The sequence below is a fragment of the Melanerpes formicivorus genome, unplaced genomic scaffold (genome assembly GCF_026170545.1).
Source record: "Melanerpes formicivorus ecotype bairdi unplaced genomic scaffold, bMelFor1.0.p_v2 SCAF_2, whole genome shotgun sequence".
NCBI lineage: Eukaryota > Metazoa > Chordata > Aves > Piciformes > Picidae > Melanerpes > Melanerpes formicivorus.
This window is the reverse complement of record NW_027142354.1, coordinates 52,722,720-52,742,616: the sequence shown is the minus strand read 5'-3', so window position 1 is coordinate 52,742,616 and position 19,897 is coordinate 52,722,720. Positions and strand designations below refer to the sequence as shown.

General features: G+C 44.8%; 1 protein-coding gene across 3 annotated transcripts in view; it reads left to right on the top strand.

Moving 5' to 3' along the window:
- The window catches only part of NSD1 (nuclear receptor binding SET domain protein 1), a 71,259-nt gene that overhangs the window by 7,357 nt on the left and 44,005 nt on the right, over nt 1–19,897 (top strand). For 2 of the 3 annotated variants that reach the window (XM_068160807.1, XM_068160797.1), the window contains exons 3-5: nt 9,930–10,065; nt 13,192–13,364; nt 15,217–17,794. In XM_068160807.1, the coding sequence (XP_068016908.1) occupies nt 9,930–10,065; nt 13,192–13,364; nt 15,217–17,794 (2,887 nt within the window). The remainder of the gene's footprint in view (nt 1–9,929; nt 10,066–13,191; nt 13,365–15,216; nt 17,795–19,897) is intronic. The other variant, XM_068160817.1, reaches the window with a different exon arrangement.

Sequence of the window (19,897 nt, the reverse complement as noted above, 5' to 3'; positions counted from 1 at the left end):
CTTCCCAGGTGCAGGTTCTTGTCTAGTGAGTTTAGACCTATCAACGATAGCCCTGCCTGCTTTCATATCACCTCATGGCGCTCAAGGACTTACCTGCAGCCACAAGTTTGCAGGCTGCTGAGTTACAGGACTCGTTGCAAGTGCTAGTTGCAGTGCCTGACCTGTGAGAGTTCTGCATTGAGTAAAATGTAACGCTGAATTTCTGCAGGTTGCTGCCAGGGCAGATTGGAGTGCCGGGGCCACCTGAGTCGCTGCTGTCCTGTGCTCAGGGTTGCTGGATAAAAGTTGCAGTTTGCCCTGCTGACATAGTTACTGAAGTGTAAATGTTACTTTGGGTGATTGGCATGAGTGTAGGTGTTACTGGGTAAGGTCAAGCTGGTGTTGGAAACTGAAAGGAGTGGCTTGGTTCTAGTGCTGAGGGTTTAGGGCTTCTGCTGTGCTGTGGGACAGGGCTGTGGCTGGGCACCGGTGTTGCTGTACCACCACTCTATGGGGAGGGCTGCAAATGGCAATTCATATTTTAGCTGTAGGGAGGTCAGGGTTGGGTGCAGGTAGTGTGTCTTCTGTTTCTTAGGTTTGGAGATGCTTGAATGTAGTTCTTGCAGTTGTGCCTGAAGATTACTGAAGCCTCCTTGCTAAGCACTCATGGTTTGCTGAGGAGGGTGTCAGGACACAAGTAGGGTATAGGTATATGTTTGGCCTCCCTCAGGAACATACTGTGCTTTTCCTGGTAGGTCACTGCAGCAAGGGACTTGAGGAAATGTGACAAGAGTTTGACATGCCTCAAGAGTTGTGCTGTGCAGAGACAGACTAGAATGTGGACAGCTGGGTGTCCAGCTGATTCAGTCCTGGGTAGGAGCACAGGTGCTGCTTTGGCTGTTCTGAGTGGATTCTCCTGACTCCAGTGTTCAGGAGAGGGTAAGATGCTGCCACACATTGCAGGCAGAGGCTGACACTCTTGGCAGAAGCCAGCTGAAGTTTCTCTGATGTGGTTAAATTAGAAATCCACTTTCAATGTGGGTGGCATTTGCTTTGCAGCAGTGATTAAGTGTGCAACAGAGATAAAGATGGACTGGGGCACATCCATCTCTCATGTGTCCAAAAGCATTGATGAGGCCAGGAAGAATTTCAGCAGCATCTCTTGCCTCAGCTGAAGGATGAAAATCACTTGTTGAAGTTGACATTCTTTAGTTACCATTAAGATTGCATCAAGATTTATCTCACTCAGGTCTTTGGAAGGATGAGAAAAGAAACGGGGACAAAAGTCCTTGAGTATCCTTTCTTTCCCCCAGCAGTGGAGAGGACAGACTGGCCCTGGCCAGGCACTTTTGCTTCTGTCTCTAGCACAGCCCAAGCAGTAGATTTATACTAAGTTGACCCACTCAGCTCATTGGCCCAGTTTGGTTTTAGCCTCCAAAGTGGAACTGTATGATCCACAGAGGAATGGCTTGGCCAGCAACATCTGTCTGTGACCCCTTTGGGACCAAGTTGCTGCCATGGCTCTGTGAAGCAACAAGTTTGCAGGTGAAAGGGGCACCACTTGTGATGTGCTGGCATCAGGAAAGGGAGTGGTTCAGGACTTCTGTCTGTGGCTGAACCACAGGGAAAGGGCATCACATCTTCAGTCCCTCCATCCTCTTCCTCATGGGGTGCAGCTGGGTGGAATGCTGGGGAAGGGAATAGCAGGTATGGTTGCCAACCTTTGTGCGAGTTCTTGATCGGGACCTTGCTTTGTGAGTTATGCATGGTAACAGACAGCTGCAAACGCAGCTGGAGATAGCACAGCCACGCTGCCCTGGTCTTCTGAAGAGAACCAGTTAATAAAATAGCAGTGTAACTTGTATTAACTTTCAGACACTCATCAGAACTAAGGCATTAGTGACTCATTTTTCATTTTCAGACATGCAGAATTTGACTTTTCTTGCGTGGGAAACTGGGAGCGTTGGGTTGAACAGAGCAAGCTTGTTGCATGCTGGCCAAAGGATGGGTGCCTTTGGTTTGTTGTTCTTTAGGAAAAAGATAACAGAAAATTCCTTATGCAGTAGGAGCTCAGTGCACTGAAAAAACCAAACCATCTTTGGGTTTTTTTCTGCTCCTATAGGACCTCTGGTGCTGAGAGTGTGGTGAGACTCTTGCACTGAGCCCTACTCAAAGCTTACATGTTTCTCTGATTTGAAGGATCACATTAATGAATTTCCCACTGTTGGTGGAGAGATAAAGAACTTGCCTGTTGTTTAATATGAGAAGGGCAAGGAGCAGAGTGGTTAGCTCCCTTTTAGTAGTTTCTCTGCCTGCACTGTTTTTACTTTGCAGTTTGGTTTTGCCAAGCACCTGTTCAGACTTCCTACTATTCTGGCTCATGTGGTGGCTGCCCACAGCTTTCTGAATAGCAGCAGTGAAACAAGTCAGGATTTCTCTCTCTAGCTGGCTATCCTCTCACAGCATGTGTGCAAGTATGTTTAGGAAGCTGGATTCACAATCTAAAGGTTAGGAAGTATCTTGGAAGCATAAGTGTGACTGAAGTGTGATCCTTCCTCAGGGCACGGCTCTAAGTGTGGGTATCAAGAGCACTGCAGTGTAAGTATTGCACTACTGGTGTTCAAAAACTCTGATTTCATTTTTAGTAGGGATTCAGCACAAGCAGCTGAAATTTTCAATGCAAATTTAAACTTAGATTTTCTGTGGGCAGAACATTCACAATTTCTGTCTTGGAAAAGTGGTTCAGTTGGGCAGTGGGGATTTGCATTCCAAATGCTACCTTGTTTTGAGGAGGTTATGGCCTTGAGTAAGTGCCATTTTTGCATTGGGACTAAAGAAGTGGAATCATGCCTCCTTCTGCTGTGAGCAAATCATGATTTCTGCAGAAGATTAAACTTGCAAGCCCAGGTGAAATGTTTGTTGCTTTTAAAGAACCCCAGGGAACTGGGGGGCAGGGAAGCCCAAGAACCAGCAAGCAATTGTTTGTAGTCACATGTTTGAACTAAACTCTCCATCTTTAGCGGTTAAGGTTCTGATATGATGCTCACTCTTCGTGCTGCATGTACAAGTTGTTCTCTAGCAGTGTTTCATTCCAGTTACATCTTAAGCTGCATTGGATACAGTTTACATATAGAAATGACAACAGCCAAGTTTCATTTTGTGAAGTTGAAATATCTTTAAATTTCCTGAATGGGTGAAATTGAACATTGGGCTTATCAGATGTCCTGCAAACAGTTTGTTTGGTAATGTATAGAGGAGCACAAAAGCAAGGCTGAAATGGGGGCAGATCTGATAACTTTCAGTTTGGCTCTCTTTTTTTTTTCGCTAGTTCTCTTGACTCAAGATACTATTGGATACTTTTTGCTTTGAAACTCAGCAAAGTTCTGGTAGTGCCTGTGGTTCCACTCTTGCTTGAAACAATTAGTGCAGAATCAAAAAGCCACGTTTAAAAAGAACTTGCTTTATCATTGAAAATATTTACAGATAAGCAGGCGTGAGAGTCTTTCCTCTGCTTCTGGCAGTGGTTTGAAATCTGTTTGCCTGTAGATTTCTCTCCACTGGGGTTCTGGGGGAACATCACACCCCTTTTCTCCCACTTCCTTCTGCTGCCTTCCTTAAAGCTTGCTGTCAAGTACATTTCTGGTTATCAGGATGCTGAAGTGACAAAGCTTTAAGCTTTCTGCCCCACTGCTCTTCTGTTTAATCCTTAGGAAAATAATCCCTCTTAAGAGAGTGAAACAGGTTCTGTTAACCGATAATTGGTTACCCTGGTGTCTGAGGCTTGGTGTTCTCCCATTAGTACCTTCACTTAAAATCTGTTTGTAACTCCTGAACTTGACAGAAATACTTCAGGATGTGTGGGTTACAGTGTAGTGCGGTCAGCTCTCTCTTTTCAGACGTTTGCCTTCACAGGCCTGGAAAGGGCTACTGAAAACTCGACAAAGACAATAAATACCCACAAGCATGCAGATAATAGAACTTTGGCATGTATCATAATCCCTGCTGTATTTTTTGCTAGTGAATATTTAATTTGTGAGTATTTAACACTTCTGTGTGATAAGAGTCCCAGATAAGAGGTAGTATACTTTTTCAGACACAAATGTAGGTCAGACGCCTGTTTGCTTTTTGCTGCAGTTCTGAAGTCAAAGGAAGACTGGAGCACTGGGTGGGACAAAGAGCATGTCCCCTGGCCCCAAGCAATGCAGGTTGCCTGTGGGTTTCCAGCAGGCTTCTCTGACTTCTCTCTTTGACTTGAACCTCGCTATAAAATGAAGTGCCGGTATGGTGGTTATTCCGGTGAAGGTGGTTTCAGCAGATATGCTCTGCAGGTGGTGTGGTTTGGGTGGTTTGTAACACATTTACTCCAATTGGGCTTACTCCTTACCCTGTGCAGGGATTTATTCCTGTAAGTTTTCACATAGCAGAGTGCAAAGGGCTGTTCACTGCTTGCACAAATTCAGGCTCAGGATTGCAGGCTTTGACTATGAAGGCTTAAAGCTTGTGAGCTTGGTAATGCTACTTTGTACAGAAGAAACCTTGACTGATAACCACTTTTTTTCTTGGCTTCAAATACATCTTAAGCTGTGAAGTAGATATAATTCAATTTTCTTCCCATTTTTTTGTCTTCAACTTGATTTGGTTTTGATTTGAGAAAAGCTGCTTTAAAACAAGAATCTTTGCTAATAAGAATTCAATTTTTGGCTTTCATCACAAGCAGTTATTAATTTCAGTTCTTGACTTTGCTTCAGTGTTAATCTCGCCTCATTTTTAGCTTTCCATGCAATGTTCACAAGCAAAGATTATTTCTCAATTCCTGTCATCTGTCTTTTTATCTGGATTCATTTGTTTCTCAGGTACTGAGTGTTGGAGCTGAGTGAAATAAGGATCAGTGGATCACTTCTTCCCACCCTCCCATCCTTAGGGGGAAGAAAGTGGTAGGAGCTGTGCTTTTTACCCTGCTACAGGCAGCAGCAGTCGCTGTCTGAGAGTTCAACTTCAGCTGCAGGGAAGCAGTGTCTGTGAAAACCTTTGGGATACTGTTAGTGATATCCTTCCTGGCTAGTTCTGGGAGGGTTTGTAATAGAATTTGCCCCAGTTGTCTCCCCTCCTTCGCAAGGACAGAGGGCGAATAGCCATTGTGTGTGTGGTGACATGTCAGGAATTGGGAGTGATGAGTCCTAGGAATGGTATACCTTTGACACCAGCCATATGGTTGGTTGTGTTAGTAGATCCTGCTTTAAGCAGATCATTTGGCCTGGGTTAATCCAGCTGCCTTCAGATGTCATCTCTGTCTCAGGTTTGCTTTGTTTGATTCTTGTTCTATTCCCTCCCCAGCCCCGTTGAGAAGAGCTGTGGCTCTTCAGCCATATCTGGGTGGTGGATTGGTGGCTTGTAGGAATTGGGTGAACTCCTTATCTCAGTCCATCAGGGAAAAATTAATGGTTATTGAACTTTAAGGGGAAAAAAAGGTGTTAGAGGAGAAGGCAGTGGACTGACCTTCACTAGGGTTCCAGTTCTAACTACTAAGTAGTAGTAGTTAGAACTGTATTTTGAACAGCTTGTTTACAATCCTGGGGGTGGGTGGGGGCTGCAGGAAGAAGCAGGGAGAGCTGCTGCCAAGTTGGTGCCACAGGAATGTGAATGTTAGAAGACAGTGCTGGAAGTTCACGGGACAGGGTTGTGGCTACCTTTTTTGCCTCTGGCACTGATGCGCGCCGGCTTGTGTGTGGGGCGTGACTTACCTGGCACCGATTGCTGTGGTGAGATCTGCTCTGGAGATAGCCCATGCTCCTGCTGCAGGGCCCTGGGCAGCAACCAACTCCACATTCAGCGGAAAAGGCTGTTAGTGGCCTTGTTTGTACTGCAGTGTTTGATTATCATTTGGATTTGGCCACGTCCTTTTATTTTCTTCTTTGCCTTTAATTCTGTCCACTTCATGCCTGCAAAAGGCTTAGCAGGATCTTCATTATTTTCGGGGATCAGTGGCTTCTTTCTTGCTTTTCTCCATCATTCTCACATGCAATCTCTTTTACTGCCCCAGCCTTTCTCCAAAAGCTTGCTCTTGTCCCTTGCTCCATTGAATAGTATGTTTGCAATTAAATCAGGAATAAACTATGACAGGGCTGTTTTGGCTGAGCATTTCCATGCTGACTTTCCAAAGCAGAAGTGCATTTGAAGTCTTCAGGGCTACAATGGCTGCAGCTCAGTGCTTGAACTCTGGACAGCTGAGCTCTTTGGGTACATGGTACTGAAAATCTTGGCCTATTACAATCTACATCAGCCCTTTTGCTTGTGTGTGTGGTTTGGTCTTGCTGAGGCTCTGCCAAGATATTTGCACCCCTGGTCACGTTGTCAGGACATGTGGGATGTCTGCAGCTGTGCAGAGATGATGGTGCTGCTCTGGTTACTACAGAGATGAGCAGTGCTCCAGGAAGGGTGCACCCCGTGGCTATCAGCATATGTGTGTGTTTGTGGACTTGTGTCTCTTCTTCTGTTAAGATTAATGGACTGAACAGCAACTTCAAGTGATGTAGCCAAGTAGTTACTGGTTAAGTGTTACTTTTGTAATGATATGGTGACTTTAAAGGGAAGAAGACTGGTGAGAGACAGTCAAGGACCAACAGAATTATGTGTACAGTAATAAAATCACTTAGAAAGGTAACTGGAAAAGGTTAGCTCTCTGTGATGCTTTTAAAGTTTTTTTGATGGTGGTGTTTTTTTTTTCCCCAATCTAAATGATTCTGTATTTGCTTTATGGTGAGAATTTCAGGAGGGCAGAGGTAAACTGCTTGTTTAGTTGTCGTGAAATACTGAATGTCAATGCTGAGCTGCACTTGGTGAGTTCCAAAGATGCCACTGTTTGGCGTAGTGCAAATTCAGGAGGTGGGTTTTGAGTGTTAATGTAATCCTTCTGCTGAATCTCATCCTGTGACCCCTTCCTCAGTGATCAGTGGTCATTTGAGGTCTTGCATTGTTGGAGAGGATTTGATATAAAAGCATCTGCAAGTGACATTTTTGTTCTTTCCAAAAATAGCACAAAGTGATCTGAAATACTGCTTGCTGTCTAGAGTTTAGGCTGTAACTTGTCCCATCTGAATAGCTGATTGATGCTAAACAGTTGATGGCAAGAGTAGACGGCACCAACAGCATTTAGGAGAACATCTAACCATACGAAATCTGTGGTGGAGCACTGTCCTTCCCCTCCTTGCTAGCTCTCAGTCTCTTGCATGCTTTGAATTTCAGTGTATATCTTGTCTGGAGTTACAATGTGGTGCCTAACTGGTATGCAGTGGTTTATGGGGTTTGTTGATGTTTAAATGCTTAAACATTTCCATGTTCTGCAGGTAAAAAATTCAGTGCTTTGACCACATACAGGGATTACACCTGAAGCTCGTTGTGTTCAAGAAGAATTTTGGCCTTTTCCTACCTCGCAGGAAAGTCATAATTACTGCAGGGCTCGGTTTTTGGCCATCAGGATCTATTAGCAGTTTGATCTTGGCACAGTGTAATAAATGTTAATTGTAATAGGAATTAATTGTTGTGTTCTGACCCAAGAAATACATGCCTGGGGGGTTATATTTCTGGCATTCTACAGCACAACTTAAAGGAGGAGATTTCCTGTATCTGGAAATGATCCTGCTTTCGCTCCTCTGCTCGTGTTCTTTAATGTTGCAAATATTTAAAGTGTTGCTTTTTTTAAACTGTGGAAATGTAAAGGCATCTCTGGCCAGGTGCTGAGGGTTAGGGAGAGTAGAGAGCAAAACAGTGTGAGGACAAGGTGCTTCCTGATCTGCCTCTTCCAGCCCTTGTGGGGCCTTTATGGTGGATGATGATGAGGCCAACGTCTCACTGCCGGTGCCGGGAAGGGGGAAGTGAAGAGGAATGAAAATAGCTGCAGACTGCTTGGGAAAGGAAGGTAACTGTTGAGTATTGTCTGAATAGTTTCTTGAAAGCCAGGTTTTCATCGGGAGGCTGTGTGGACTATTGGAGGGTGACAAAGAGTTGATTTAAATGCAGACTTGCCTCTAGGCAAGGGCTATGGATGTCCCTCAGGTGAATGGCTTTGGCAGATCTCCAGCATAGTTATACTGCTTCATCCAGCTGACCGTGCTCAGGTTACAGTTGTCAGATGCACGTACATTGTGTGTACAGTATGCAGTCTATTTGAGAGAATCACTGGGGTTGAAAAGTGTGGTGTGTCTGGTTTGTATTTGGGTTTTGGATTGATTTTTTTTCTCTTTAATTGAAATAAGAGTCACAAGAATACAAGCTGGAAATGGACAGGGAAAAGAAAAGGAGAGTTGCATCTGAAAGTGCGTCTGCATTTTAAAAGCCCCAGGAAAGGCAGCACCTCTAGGTCCATGCTCACAGATATGTTGGGTTTTGGTTGGGTTTTTCATCCCAGCAAACTCCTATCTGTGACAAGGTGCAGGCAAGGAGGCTGCAGCAGGACATTGGCAGTGTGAGGGTCTGCAGCCCCCCACCCCTGCTCCTTGGTGTTTCCTATTCCTGAGCTCCTGCTCAACGATAAATTACTGCATGGAGTTTGAATACTCGTTCAAAAGAATTTCAGCAGTCTCGCCTGTAATGACACTACCTGCTCTTTTTCATGTAACAGAGAAGGTTATCCTCTTATATTTTATATCACCACATGAACAAAACCCATAAAACTCAACATGGAGTGGAGCATGCCTTTTATTAGAGAGGTCAGCTGCGTTTTAGTTGCTAGGAGGCTGAACTGTGAATTGCAAGACACCTCAGGAAGGATGGTGAGCAGGACAGAGAAGTGAAGTGAGAAGGTGTGTATTTGTGCTATGACAGCTTTAATGAGGAGCATGTTGCTGATGCTTATCAGCAGGAATAATACCTGCAGCACTTCTTACGCCACTTAAAATGCTGAACTCACCTGGGACATGCTGTTGTCTGGTGCTTGTAAACAGGCAGGACACCTCACAGCTCTGCTCTCCCCTGTCCTGTGGAAAACCTATTGTACCCATTTTTGCTCAGTTAGTCACAACACTGGTAAGCTCCTGAATCCTCTTCTTGGCAGAGGTCCTGCTGGTGGTGCAGTGTCCAGCCAGACAGTATGCATATGTAGCAAATAGTGTGGGTTCTGGGTTTTGATAGTAAGAAATGGCATTAAGCAGCCTTAGATTTTTGTGTGTTGAAAGATTTTGAGGTTCTTACGGTTGCTGCATGGCTGTGAGAAGCAGGGTGGGTTCAGGTGGCTTTTTCTCCAGAGCTGATACTTTGGAGACAGGTGAAATCTGTGTGCCCATCTGCTCCCTTGCTGGGGGGTGACTGCTGATACATTCCCTAGCTCTGGAGCTTTGGGTCAGAGGAATGGCAGTGTTGGTCATGCAAACTGAAAAATGAGGATGCAAGAGGCTTTTTTCTGATTATACTTGCTTTTGGTTTCAAATGCTTTATGGTGAAGCTTTTTCCTGAGCACATCTGAGAAACAGGGAAGTTACTAGCTTGTACATACCAACCTTTTTTCTCTTTATCCAATTGATAAAGATTTGATTTGCTGTTCTCATCACCTTCCAGTCAGGAATTTTGTCTCTTACTGCTACTTTTCTGTACACTGTAATTTCTGAAATGAACAAATTTGTGTTAGTGAAGTAATAGGGGCTAGCAGTGACTCCAAATATTTACCTGTTTGAATGTGGGAAGTTTGAGTGCAGTCATTTTCCAGAGGTCATGTTCCTTACTAAAAGATAACAGAACAGCTCCTCTCAAAGCCTGGTTTATTGTTTTGTTCTTTCAGAAAGATGGAGAGAACCGTTGTGTTCTTTGAAGGTGTAGGATCCACTAAGTAAAATCTGGGCTTGCTTTTTAATGTAAATGTCTCTGGTGGCCAGATGTAATCTGCTCACAGGGGGGAGGCAAATCTCTTTAAGAGCATCTGGAGCTTTAGTGATTTCTTGTGTTCTGGTTTTTCCCCAAAGATCCGAGCCAAGAAGAAACCTACTCCAGTGAAGTATGAAGTTGGGGATCTTGTTTGGGCCAAGTTCAACAGACGCCCATGGTGGCCATGCACAGTTTGTCATGACCCAGTGCTGGACTGTCACTCAAAAATGAAAGGTACTGTATCTACTCAGACCACAAAGTGGAGGTGTTGTGTATGGCAGAGCGTTGCAGGTTTTCATCTTTGTTTTTTTTAAACCCCAACATTTCTGGCCCTTGAAAGGTGTGAAGAAATAGACTGTACTGTGGAAGGCCTGGGTCTGTAAAGTAAGCCTAGATCAGGGAGGTGACGGGAAGATGCCAGGACTGAGTCTGGTGGAAGTGATATAGGTAGCTGTTGGACATGAAGGCTTTTCTTCCAGAGTAGAATACATAGAATAAACCAGGTTGGAAGAGACCTTCAAGATCATCGCGTCCAACCCATCGACCAATCCAACCCACCTAGACAACTAAACCATGGCAGTATAGGAAGTATGAGCAGCTGAGCTGAGTTCAGGACAGTGCATAAAGAAGAGCAGCCTCTCAAAAAACAGGATGCAGAGAAAAAAGGAGGTGGATCACAGAGATGAGGACAGAGATATGCAATGGGTGGGCAAGCAGAGCTGGGAAACCTGGAGTGTGTGAGGACATGGGGAGCTGGCCAAGCTCAGGGAACGGGAGACTAGAAAGGCTTGAGAAGCAGGCTGTGGGGTAGTGTAGTGTAGCTGGTGAATGCCTGAAGGTGTGATGGGAATGTGTGTGAGGAAGTGAAAGTTTTTTGATCTCGTTTGGCACAAGGAAACTAGGCCATTTATGGGCAAATATCAGAAAAACCTGGATATGGAGCCACATATGTGAAGGTTTAGAGCATAGTGTGAGAGGAGGTGATAGGGAAATAACAAACCTACGTGTGCATGAATGCTGGGGGGGGGGGGGGCCAGGAAGGCAGTCTTAAAAGCTCAAGGCAAAGAAGTGTAGGTGAACGATGGAAAGAACAAGGGGAAAGTGATTGGAAATTGGAGCTCATTTGAAGGCTCTCTCAGTGCATTTAGGATTATACTAGTTGCCATGGGGTGACTGCCACAAATGGAAAGACTTAGTTATCTGTTCCTGGCTTCCTCTTCCGACTTTTTTTTTTTTTTACTTTTTTTTTCCCCCTCTTTTTTTTTCTTCCTCTTTTTTTTCATCTGGGCAACTAGAAACCCCTTGAACTGGTGCCGTCTGCCACTGACAGCTCTGTTAGACTGGTGAGGCTGCCACTCACCAGTGTATTTCTCTCCAATTTTTGTGACCCTTGCCAGCCCAAGAACTAAGTGCTGAGGATGAGTAGACTTTTTCTGAGTGGCCATCATCTTGGAGCCCTCTGCTATTTCTCTAGAGGCATGAAGTAGCTTTTTTTCTACATAGTGCTCGTGTCATCTCCAAGTATGGTTTCTGTTGTAGTCTTCTATTTCTCCACATTACACTTTCACCTTTTGGACAAGGTTCATCCTGGTTCGTAATGGTACTGAATGTGCTGGTTTAAATAGTCCCTTTTGAGCTCTCACATTCCTGTCAAAGATGTTGCCAGAAGATATGCCAAATATATTGTCTCTCTGTATCCCTTCCCATGAAGTTTTGGACAGGATTTAATGTATATAGTTGTGCAGTAATCCCCTCTCAGCCTGTGTCTTACAAGGATTTCTAATAAAGGAATTCTGCACGGAGGAAACATACTATTCCAAATTCCAGCAAGGTCTCATCTCCAGCTACACAATAGACTCTCCCATCATGTTTTATCTGTGTTTAAACCAATAGAGCTCTGGGGAAAATTGCTTTTTCCAGTTGTTGCTGTATGTAATCTGCTCATCTGCTCTCCCTGATGCTGAGATGGCAGAGCAAGCGGATCTGAACTTCAGAGCATTTGGGCAGGGAGAGCTGCCAGGGCTCTGTAGGAAGCACGGTCCTCTAACCTTGGCTCTTCTGTTGCCAAGGGAACGAGCCCTTCAAAACAAGGCTGATCGCTTCAAACTCCTCACTTGTGCAAAAACCTTTTCTGCTCTTGGGCTTGAGGCGTGGTGCTCTCCTGAAAGCAGCTTGCCTCTTCTCAGCAAGCTCTTGAAGAATTTTTTGGACCTGAAACGTTGAGGCTCCGTGGCTTGAGTCCCAGTACTGTGAATGGGACTGATGAAGTCAGTAATCTTTGCCCTTGGTTTGGCGTTGCTCTGGTCATTATTTGTCATCTTCTCAGTGGTCTTGGTCACAATCTCCATTGTCAGTGTCGCTAAAAGGCCAGGCTGCCGCACTGTGCTGGCACTGCAGGAAGAGGCAGCATAAACAAAGGGGCTGTGAAGCCTAGGCTACCTATTCAGAGGGTGAAGGTGTTCCCAGGAGAACATGAAGCACACATAGCAGCAAAATGCAGGGAGAAGTTTATATGCCTTGTTCAAGCCTTGTTTTTACTCTGTTCTAATGCTTGTAACCTGTCCTTTTTCACCAGTGCACCCAGTACTGGTTCAGTTCTTAATCAAACCGTTTCTGTGTGGCATTCTTGCACAGAAAGCAGCTCTGAAAAATCTTTGAGCCCCTTTGATAGAGTTTCTTCTCTTGCTCTGCACTTTTGTACCCAAAGTATGGAAAGATACTTACTGCAGCTAACATTTTGTCATGTTGCCTCGTGGTCCTTGTGCATGTGTATACCTACTTCAGTACTGCTGTCAGTGTTTTATGTCCTCAATAAGAGTTTGGTTACAAAGTATTGAACAGCGTGGGATATATTGTGGTGGAGGAGGTTCTGCCTGTATGAGTAAATCCTATCCAGAGGCATGGCATTTCTGGGTGTTGGTGGCACCCTGTTCCCTTTTCACAGCACAAAGTCAAGCCTTTTCACTGGACTGCTTAATCATTAATAAGGGAGTAGCAAAAAAGAAATGTCCTGCCTAGGTTGTTGTAGTTCTCAAGGAAAAAAAAATTACTTGCCTTTTTTTGCAGCCAAAGTGTGGTCTCTGCTCTAGGGAGATGTCCCATCTTAGACCTTACAAACAACCAATTGTTTGTAAGAAAAAAATAAATTTAGAAACAGAGTAGCAATGCAGAACACAGACAGCAGAGATCAAACAGATCTCCCTTAGTTCTGAGTAGAAATCCCCAGAACACTGATGGCATTTATGTTGGAATGTTATTAAGTAAAAAACCGTTGAAAATTGCCAGGCCCATTATAGCCTCGTTCTGTGTCTTTGTTCTGTTACATGCAAGGGGTTAATTCTGCTAACTTTCTCAAAATAGTTTCCAACCGGAGACCATACCGAGAGTACTATGTGGATGCCTTAGGAGAGCCTTCAGAGAAAGCCTGGGTTGCTGGGAAAGCAGTTGTCCTCTTTGAGGGAAGACATCAGTTTGAAGAGCTGCCTGTTCTTCGGAGAAGAGGAAAGCAAAAGGAAAAAGGCTACAAACATAAGGTGAAAGATCTGTTTTCTCTAGGCTTTTTGTTCTTTGAATCTGCATAGTACAAAGTATTCCTTTATGCCTGGGTAGTCCCAGGGCAGCTTTCTCCTCTGGTAGTGACTGCAGCAACATGGCCAGGGAAGTGATTGTTTGCATCCTTACAGTCAGCATAGTTTGTAAAAGCTGCCAGCAGTTTCTAGGCTTTCTTTTGTGTTGGGGCGTGGCCTGCTGCTTTTATTGCCTAGACAGCTCAGAGAGGCAGAGGGGTCAGGTCTGAGATCTGTTCAGCGGCACAGCCCTCTCCTGATGTCTTACAGAGCTTCTAAATAACTTCCTGTGCTCTCTGGCAGCCTCTTTTGGCTGATCTGACGCAGAGGTGGAGTTGCATGCTTTGCTTGATCACTGACTGAGATAAAGCAGTGGAGTTTTTAAGCCCTGCTTTAGCAATTCTCTGTGTAGAAACCTGTGAGGACTTTTAATTTGACTTTGAAAATGCTTTTGTCGGTGAGCCTGTGGGAATGAGTGTTGTGGCTCACGGTATCATCTCCCTTTCCAAACATAGCACCCCCAGAGCAGTTGTAGCCTGTCTAATGTAATGTGACACAGGGATCTGGTCTACATCTTTAGGAAGATGACTGGAGAAGTTAACTTTTTTTAAGTGGAGAAGTACATAGACTGCTGTAAGAGAACAGTCAGTCATACCAGGCAATGGTGTCTGGTTTTAATTTCTCTTTTTTCCAGGAGGTTTATTAACAGTTCAGTACTTAATGCAAACTCATCAGGTTAAATGTGTTCTTGCAGATGTGAGTCCTCAGGTGTGGTGCTTTCATTTGGTTTTGCTTTTCCAGGGGCGTGTTCAGTGAGGACTTCTCTCTTTGTGTTCCCAGCCCCTTGACAACTTGTTACATGCTTCCAAGTAGCATTTCCAAGTAACATGCTAGCTGCATGGCTAGCTTCTCATCCTGTATCTAAATGGCAGTGCCAATGTGGCTGCAGGAGAGGGAATCAAGTGTTTCTTGCTCACATAAGTGGCCAGATTTACATCCCTGGAATCCAAGATCTGATTTGAAGCTGAGTGTCTTTGGCTGTTTTGCTAACAGGCTCTATTAAACTTTTTGTTGGTGGTGGTGTGGGGTTTCTTAAAAGGAAAAGTGTTAGAAATTTGAGTTGTTCCTCCTGCCTTGGAAATGGTTTTGATTTTAGAAGCGGCCGCGAAGCCTTTAACTTGCTGTTTTGTAGCCAAGAACTACACATGTGAATAAGAAACAAGTTTCTTGCTGGTTTTAGGTGTTAGCAGAGGTTCCTGTCCAGTGTGGAGAGTGTTTTGTTTTATCCTAAAGGTACAGAGTTAAAGCTGGGAGACTTCTGGGTACTGAATGTCTTGAATTTCATAGAGTACATTTTTAGATAAGCATGTGGGCCTCATAATTTTACCAGGGTGAGTTGGAGATGGACAATGGAATCAAGCTCTGAGTTGTGTGCCCTTTCTTTGCATTTCTGTGTCCGGGATCCCAACCATATGTGTTCACCTTTACCAGCTGTTGTGTTCAGGGTTTGCTGCGGTACCAAGACATCTGGTTCTCAGGAGATCAGTGTGTACAGAGACTCTTTTTGCTATTTTGGGCGTGCAGAGGGATTTTTCTTTGGCTCAGCAGGACTGCAGGATACTTACCCAGAAGTAGTATTTTCTGTGTCCACTAGTCAGTCTCTAGGGATCCATGTAATTTGTTTTAAAGATGCAAAATGCAGAACTGTCGCTGTGCTTTGTGTGTCTCTGTCTTGCTTCGGTCTTGTTGCTTACCCCATTGCATTTTCTCGTTCTTTATTTTTCCTTTTTTTTTTTTTTCTGTCTCCTCCAACTTCAAGGTTCCCCAAAGATTTATGGCTAAATGGGAAGTCAGTGTTGGACAGGCAGAAGACATTCTTCTCGGGGGGCCGGAGGATCAGAAGTGCAGCCAGAACTCCAGCGAGCCGGACAGCGAGAAGGAATTGCAGTCGGAATACTATGCCAACGGCCCTGGAGCAGAAGGGGAGGGGCAGCTGAATGGCTGTTTTAAATCCTTGGCATTTGACTCCAGACACCTGCCCAGCGAAAAAGGAAAATTGCACATTAAGCCACACGTCAAAAAGAGCTCTGACAGCAGAAAAAGGACTAGAGTAAAAAAGAGTGGTGCAAGAAGGGAAGCATCGAGGGGAGAAATCGGAGTAAAAACACCAGAGAGCATAGTTACAAACATGATTGCTGGGGACCTGCCAGATAAGCACGCGTCGCATGAGCTTCGACGGATTGCCAGCAGTCTAACAGCATCCAGTGGCACCAGGGAAAACCATTTGCTTTCCTCCTTTGGAGAAAGACATTTTGAAAAGACAACTTTGAAACCGGACTATGAGAACTGTAAAAACGATGCTCTGAAGAACACCCTCCAAGGGGATTTGTTTTCTAGTGCATCTTTGGAGCGAGAGAAGAGCTCCCTGGGCATTGTGTGCAGTTCCAAACTCCAAATACACTATTCTGCATCTGATACTGGTATTGAGAAAAAGCAAACTGAATCAGATTCATCCTCTTCCCTCTCAGATGGTGGGAACAGTGATGTAGATACCATGGACCAAAGTTCAGAGAGAGCCTTTAGCGCTCTTGAAGTTAGTGATTCTTCAGATAAAGTGGAGAAGGAATTTCCTATGACATCAAGTGGCAACATGAAGCTTTCCATGTGTCTTCCTCAGAAGAGCAACATAAGGGCCAGGAAGAAGTCATACCGGGATCGCAAACCTCTGGGAGGTTCAGTAACAAGCAGACTTGATGCTGGATTTGCAGATCGGGGGATTGAAGTAGGTTTCTCTGAGGCTGAGATGTCATTGACGGCTCTTGAGTGCTCCTCAAATGTGAGAAATGACAGTCTTTCCCTTTCAAAGAAGCACACTACTCCCCAAAGTGCTTCCAAGGACAGCTCCTGGCCTGCTGTTGCAAATCAAGCGACTTTAAAACCGAAAAGCATGAAATTGCCCCGAATCAGGAGTATAAAATGCAAACATAAAGAAAAAGTTGCTGGGTCGCAGCCTTCTCTTGCCGAAGAGGAGGGCGGTGTGAATCGCTGCTCTTCCGTTACCAAAGGTTTCTCTGGCCTTCAGAAAGATTCTGTTCAGAGAAGCAGAAAAGCCGATGGCCAGAAACTGTTGAACAACTTGCATGAGAAAACCAGGGATTCTGCTGAAATAGAAACAGCTGTGGTGAAACACGTCTTGTCCGAGCTGAAGGAGCTGTCTTACCGCTCCATCAACGACGACGCTGGCGATTCCGACGCCCCGAAGGCTGCACCTTTACTTTTCTCTTCCGCCTCTGGTCATGGTCGATTGCCTATTGAGCCAGATTACAAATTCAGCACCTTGCTAATGATGTTGAAGGATATGCATGACAGTAAGACAAAAGAGCAACAACTGATGACTGGTCAAAATATAGTCCCGTTTCGAAATACCAGCACAGCTGATGGTTCTGGAAGCAATTCTGCGAGTGGTCTAAAGTCCTTGTCCATTGTAGGTCCCCCATTTAAAATAGAAAAAAATGGAGATTGTGTCCAGGAAACAGCAAATCCCAACTCTGCTCTAAGCAACTCCTCACTTTCACGCAATCCTCCAACCAACTTGACAGGGGTTGGTACTGGTAAAAAGGAGCCTGTGAGTGCTGCTATTTCTGGGACAAACGGCACAAATTGTGTGCCCAAACGCAACTGTGCAAAATCTAAGCAGTCATCAAAGCTTGGAGATAAAACAGTTTCAAACAGAAAGGACTTAAAACCAGGAGGGCCAAGTAAGTTGCTAAGTCGGTTATCCAGAGATTCAGGAGAACGTGCATTCCGTGTTCGTGGTTCAGTTACCAGTCCTCTAGGTAATGAAGCAGAAGATACTGAGAGGAAAGAGTCTATTGATTTAACAGAACATTCAACTGATGAAGAGTCTGCCTGTTTATCTGATGACAATTTAGGTCATGTTGGAAGGAGACCTGAAGCTGGTAGAAATATTGAGAGCTGCACTTCAGCTGAAAATGGGGAGAGTCCAGACTTGGATTCAGAGGCAAATAGTGAGAGCTCTCTTGGTGATGAGTCTAATGATGTAAATCACGTAGCACCCAAAAAGCGATGGCAGCGTTTTAACCAAAGCAGTGCTAGACCTAATAAGCACACCAATAGATCTAGGGAACAAGGAAACTTGGAGAGTGCCTTTGGCCTGAATTCTCGTGGCTTTTCACTGAAGGGAAATGAGTGCTTGGGACGTAGGCATTCCCCTCATCCAAAGGTGCTTGAGGGAGACCTGACAGAGCAGGACTATGAGAATCATTTAGACTTAGTTGAGAAGCATTTGAATGTATGTGGTAAGCCAAACAACAGTGTGATGGACTCAGAAACAGAGCTTGGCAACTTTGCTCCCCAGTCTGAATTCTCTGCACAAGGTAAGGGAGCTGGACTTGCGCCAGAGTGTATTTGTATGCATTTTGTACTTCTCATTTAAAGCATAAGCTATGGAACTGGGGGCTGTTTCACAACGTGGAGATATATACATCACAGCTGAAGAAAGTGTGTTATGTTGGTTTGGGGGTTTCTGTAAGCATGGAGAACAAAAGAAGGCAGCAGAGTGATTATGGGATTTTGCTCATCTTGTTCAGAAAGTTTAAATACATTACAAACCACAATGAAAAGTAGTAAGCATCCTTCTGGGACTGGGATTTTTGGAAACTTAACACCTTCACAATGTGTGCCACGTGCTTGGTCTTAGCTGGATAGGTTAGCACCAGAAAGTTGTGGGGAAACGGCCTCAATGGCTGCTGGGTTTTGTTTGTTGTTGTTGGATGGGGTCCATCTATGGCTTGTTCCGGTGGTGGGGTTTATTTGTTTGGTGGTTTTTGTTTTGGGGTTTTTTGTTTGGTATTTAAGTGTGGAACTTTATTAACTGCTAATAACCAGCTGGAGAACCTTGCAGGTTTCCCGAGCTACAGCTATGGTGTGGCTGCCTGAGGGGTGAAGGGGAGGTCAGAAGGTGGGAGGAGAATACCAGAGGGGAGAATGCTGCTGGGGAGGCTAGGTTGGAGGTGGGTGTGGAAGACGACTGGCAGAACTAAGGCAGCACCTATGAAAGGGAAGTGACCTAGGAAGGAGGAGGCTTATGAAGATGAAAGGGTCACACAGCACCGCCTCCCCTACAGACGTGGGGATGATATATGTTTGTTTTGATTTAAACCAAATAACTGAAGGGGGTGTGAGAAGGAATAGGCTCATCAAAACCGTGTTCAACACATCCTCAGATTTCTGCAAAGAATCAGGGGAAGCAAACCTCAATGAAAACAGCAAAATGAAAGCTTTGCATAGATGCAAATTGCCCTCACCTCTTTGCAAGATCGTAAGTTAATATAACTTAGCAGAATTTTGAACCTGTGTGCATTCTTCACTTATGTGTTCCCTCCCTGCACATTTTTGTATGTGTATTTTGCTGTTGGGGGTGGCTAAAAGCTACCTGTGCTTTTGTCTCTGGAAAAGGCAGCTCCTGGCACAGTGGTTGTAGAACCTGCCCAAGTCAAGTCACAGCAGGCACAGAAAACAAGTCCTTAGGGTGTAACACGCCAGGTAAAAGTTCTGTTTTGAAAACATGACACGCTTAATCATTCAGTGACTCCTGGCTGTAGCTGTGTGTTTAAGCCTTAAGTCTTCACAAAGCAGGCAATGAAATGCACCTTGTCCTGGGTCTGTCAGGATGCTGCCACAGCAATGTTGCAGCTTGCTGGAGGGAGAAAATTCTTTATTTGCACTAAGATGCAGCCAGGTTCTCATGAAGTCATGCTGGGTTTGCAGTTGAAGTGTTCCTGTAATGTGGCTATGTGAGATAAAGAGGCAAGGCTACAGAGAGCTAAGAACAAGACCTGCTGAGATGCAGTAATGCATTAAGAAAAGTGTGACCAGTAGGTCAAGGGAGGTTCTCCTCTCCTTCTACTCTGCCATAGTGAGGCCTCGTATGAAATACTGCTTCAAGGTCTGAGCTCCTCTGTTCAAGGACAAGAAACTACTGGAGAGAGTCCAATGGGGAGCTGCTAAGATTATTAGGGAACTGTATCATCTGCCTTACATGGAAAAGCTGAGAGAGCCTAGTCTGTTTAGCATGGAGAAGAGTGAGAGAGGATTTAATTAATGCTTGTGAATATCTAAAGGGCAAGTGTCAGGAGGATAGAGCTAGACTCTTCAGTGTCCAGTGACAGAACAAGTGGCAGTGGACACAAAGTAGAAAATAGGAGGTTCCACATAATTCTTTACTTTGAGGGTGGCAGAGCACTGGAACAGGCTGCCCAGAGGGGTTGTGGAGTCTCTTACTCTGGAAGCAAAACCCCCTTGGATGTGTTCCTGGGTGATTACTCTAGGTGATCCTGCTCTTGTGGACAGGTTGGATGAGATGAACTCCAGGGATCCTTGCCATTCTGTGATTCTGTTTCATTTTGGGAGAGAAGTGGCAGAGGGAAGGCAGCAGGCTCCTGGACGAGGTAGCACAGGTGGAGATGAGTGCAGAGCTG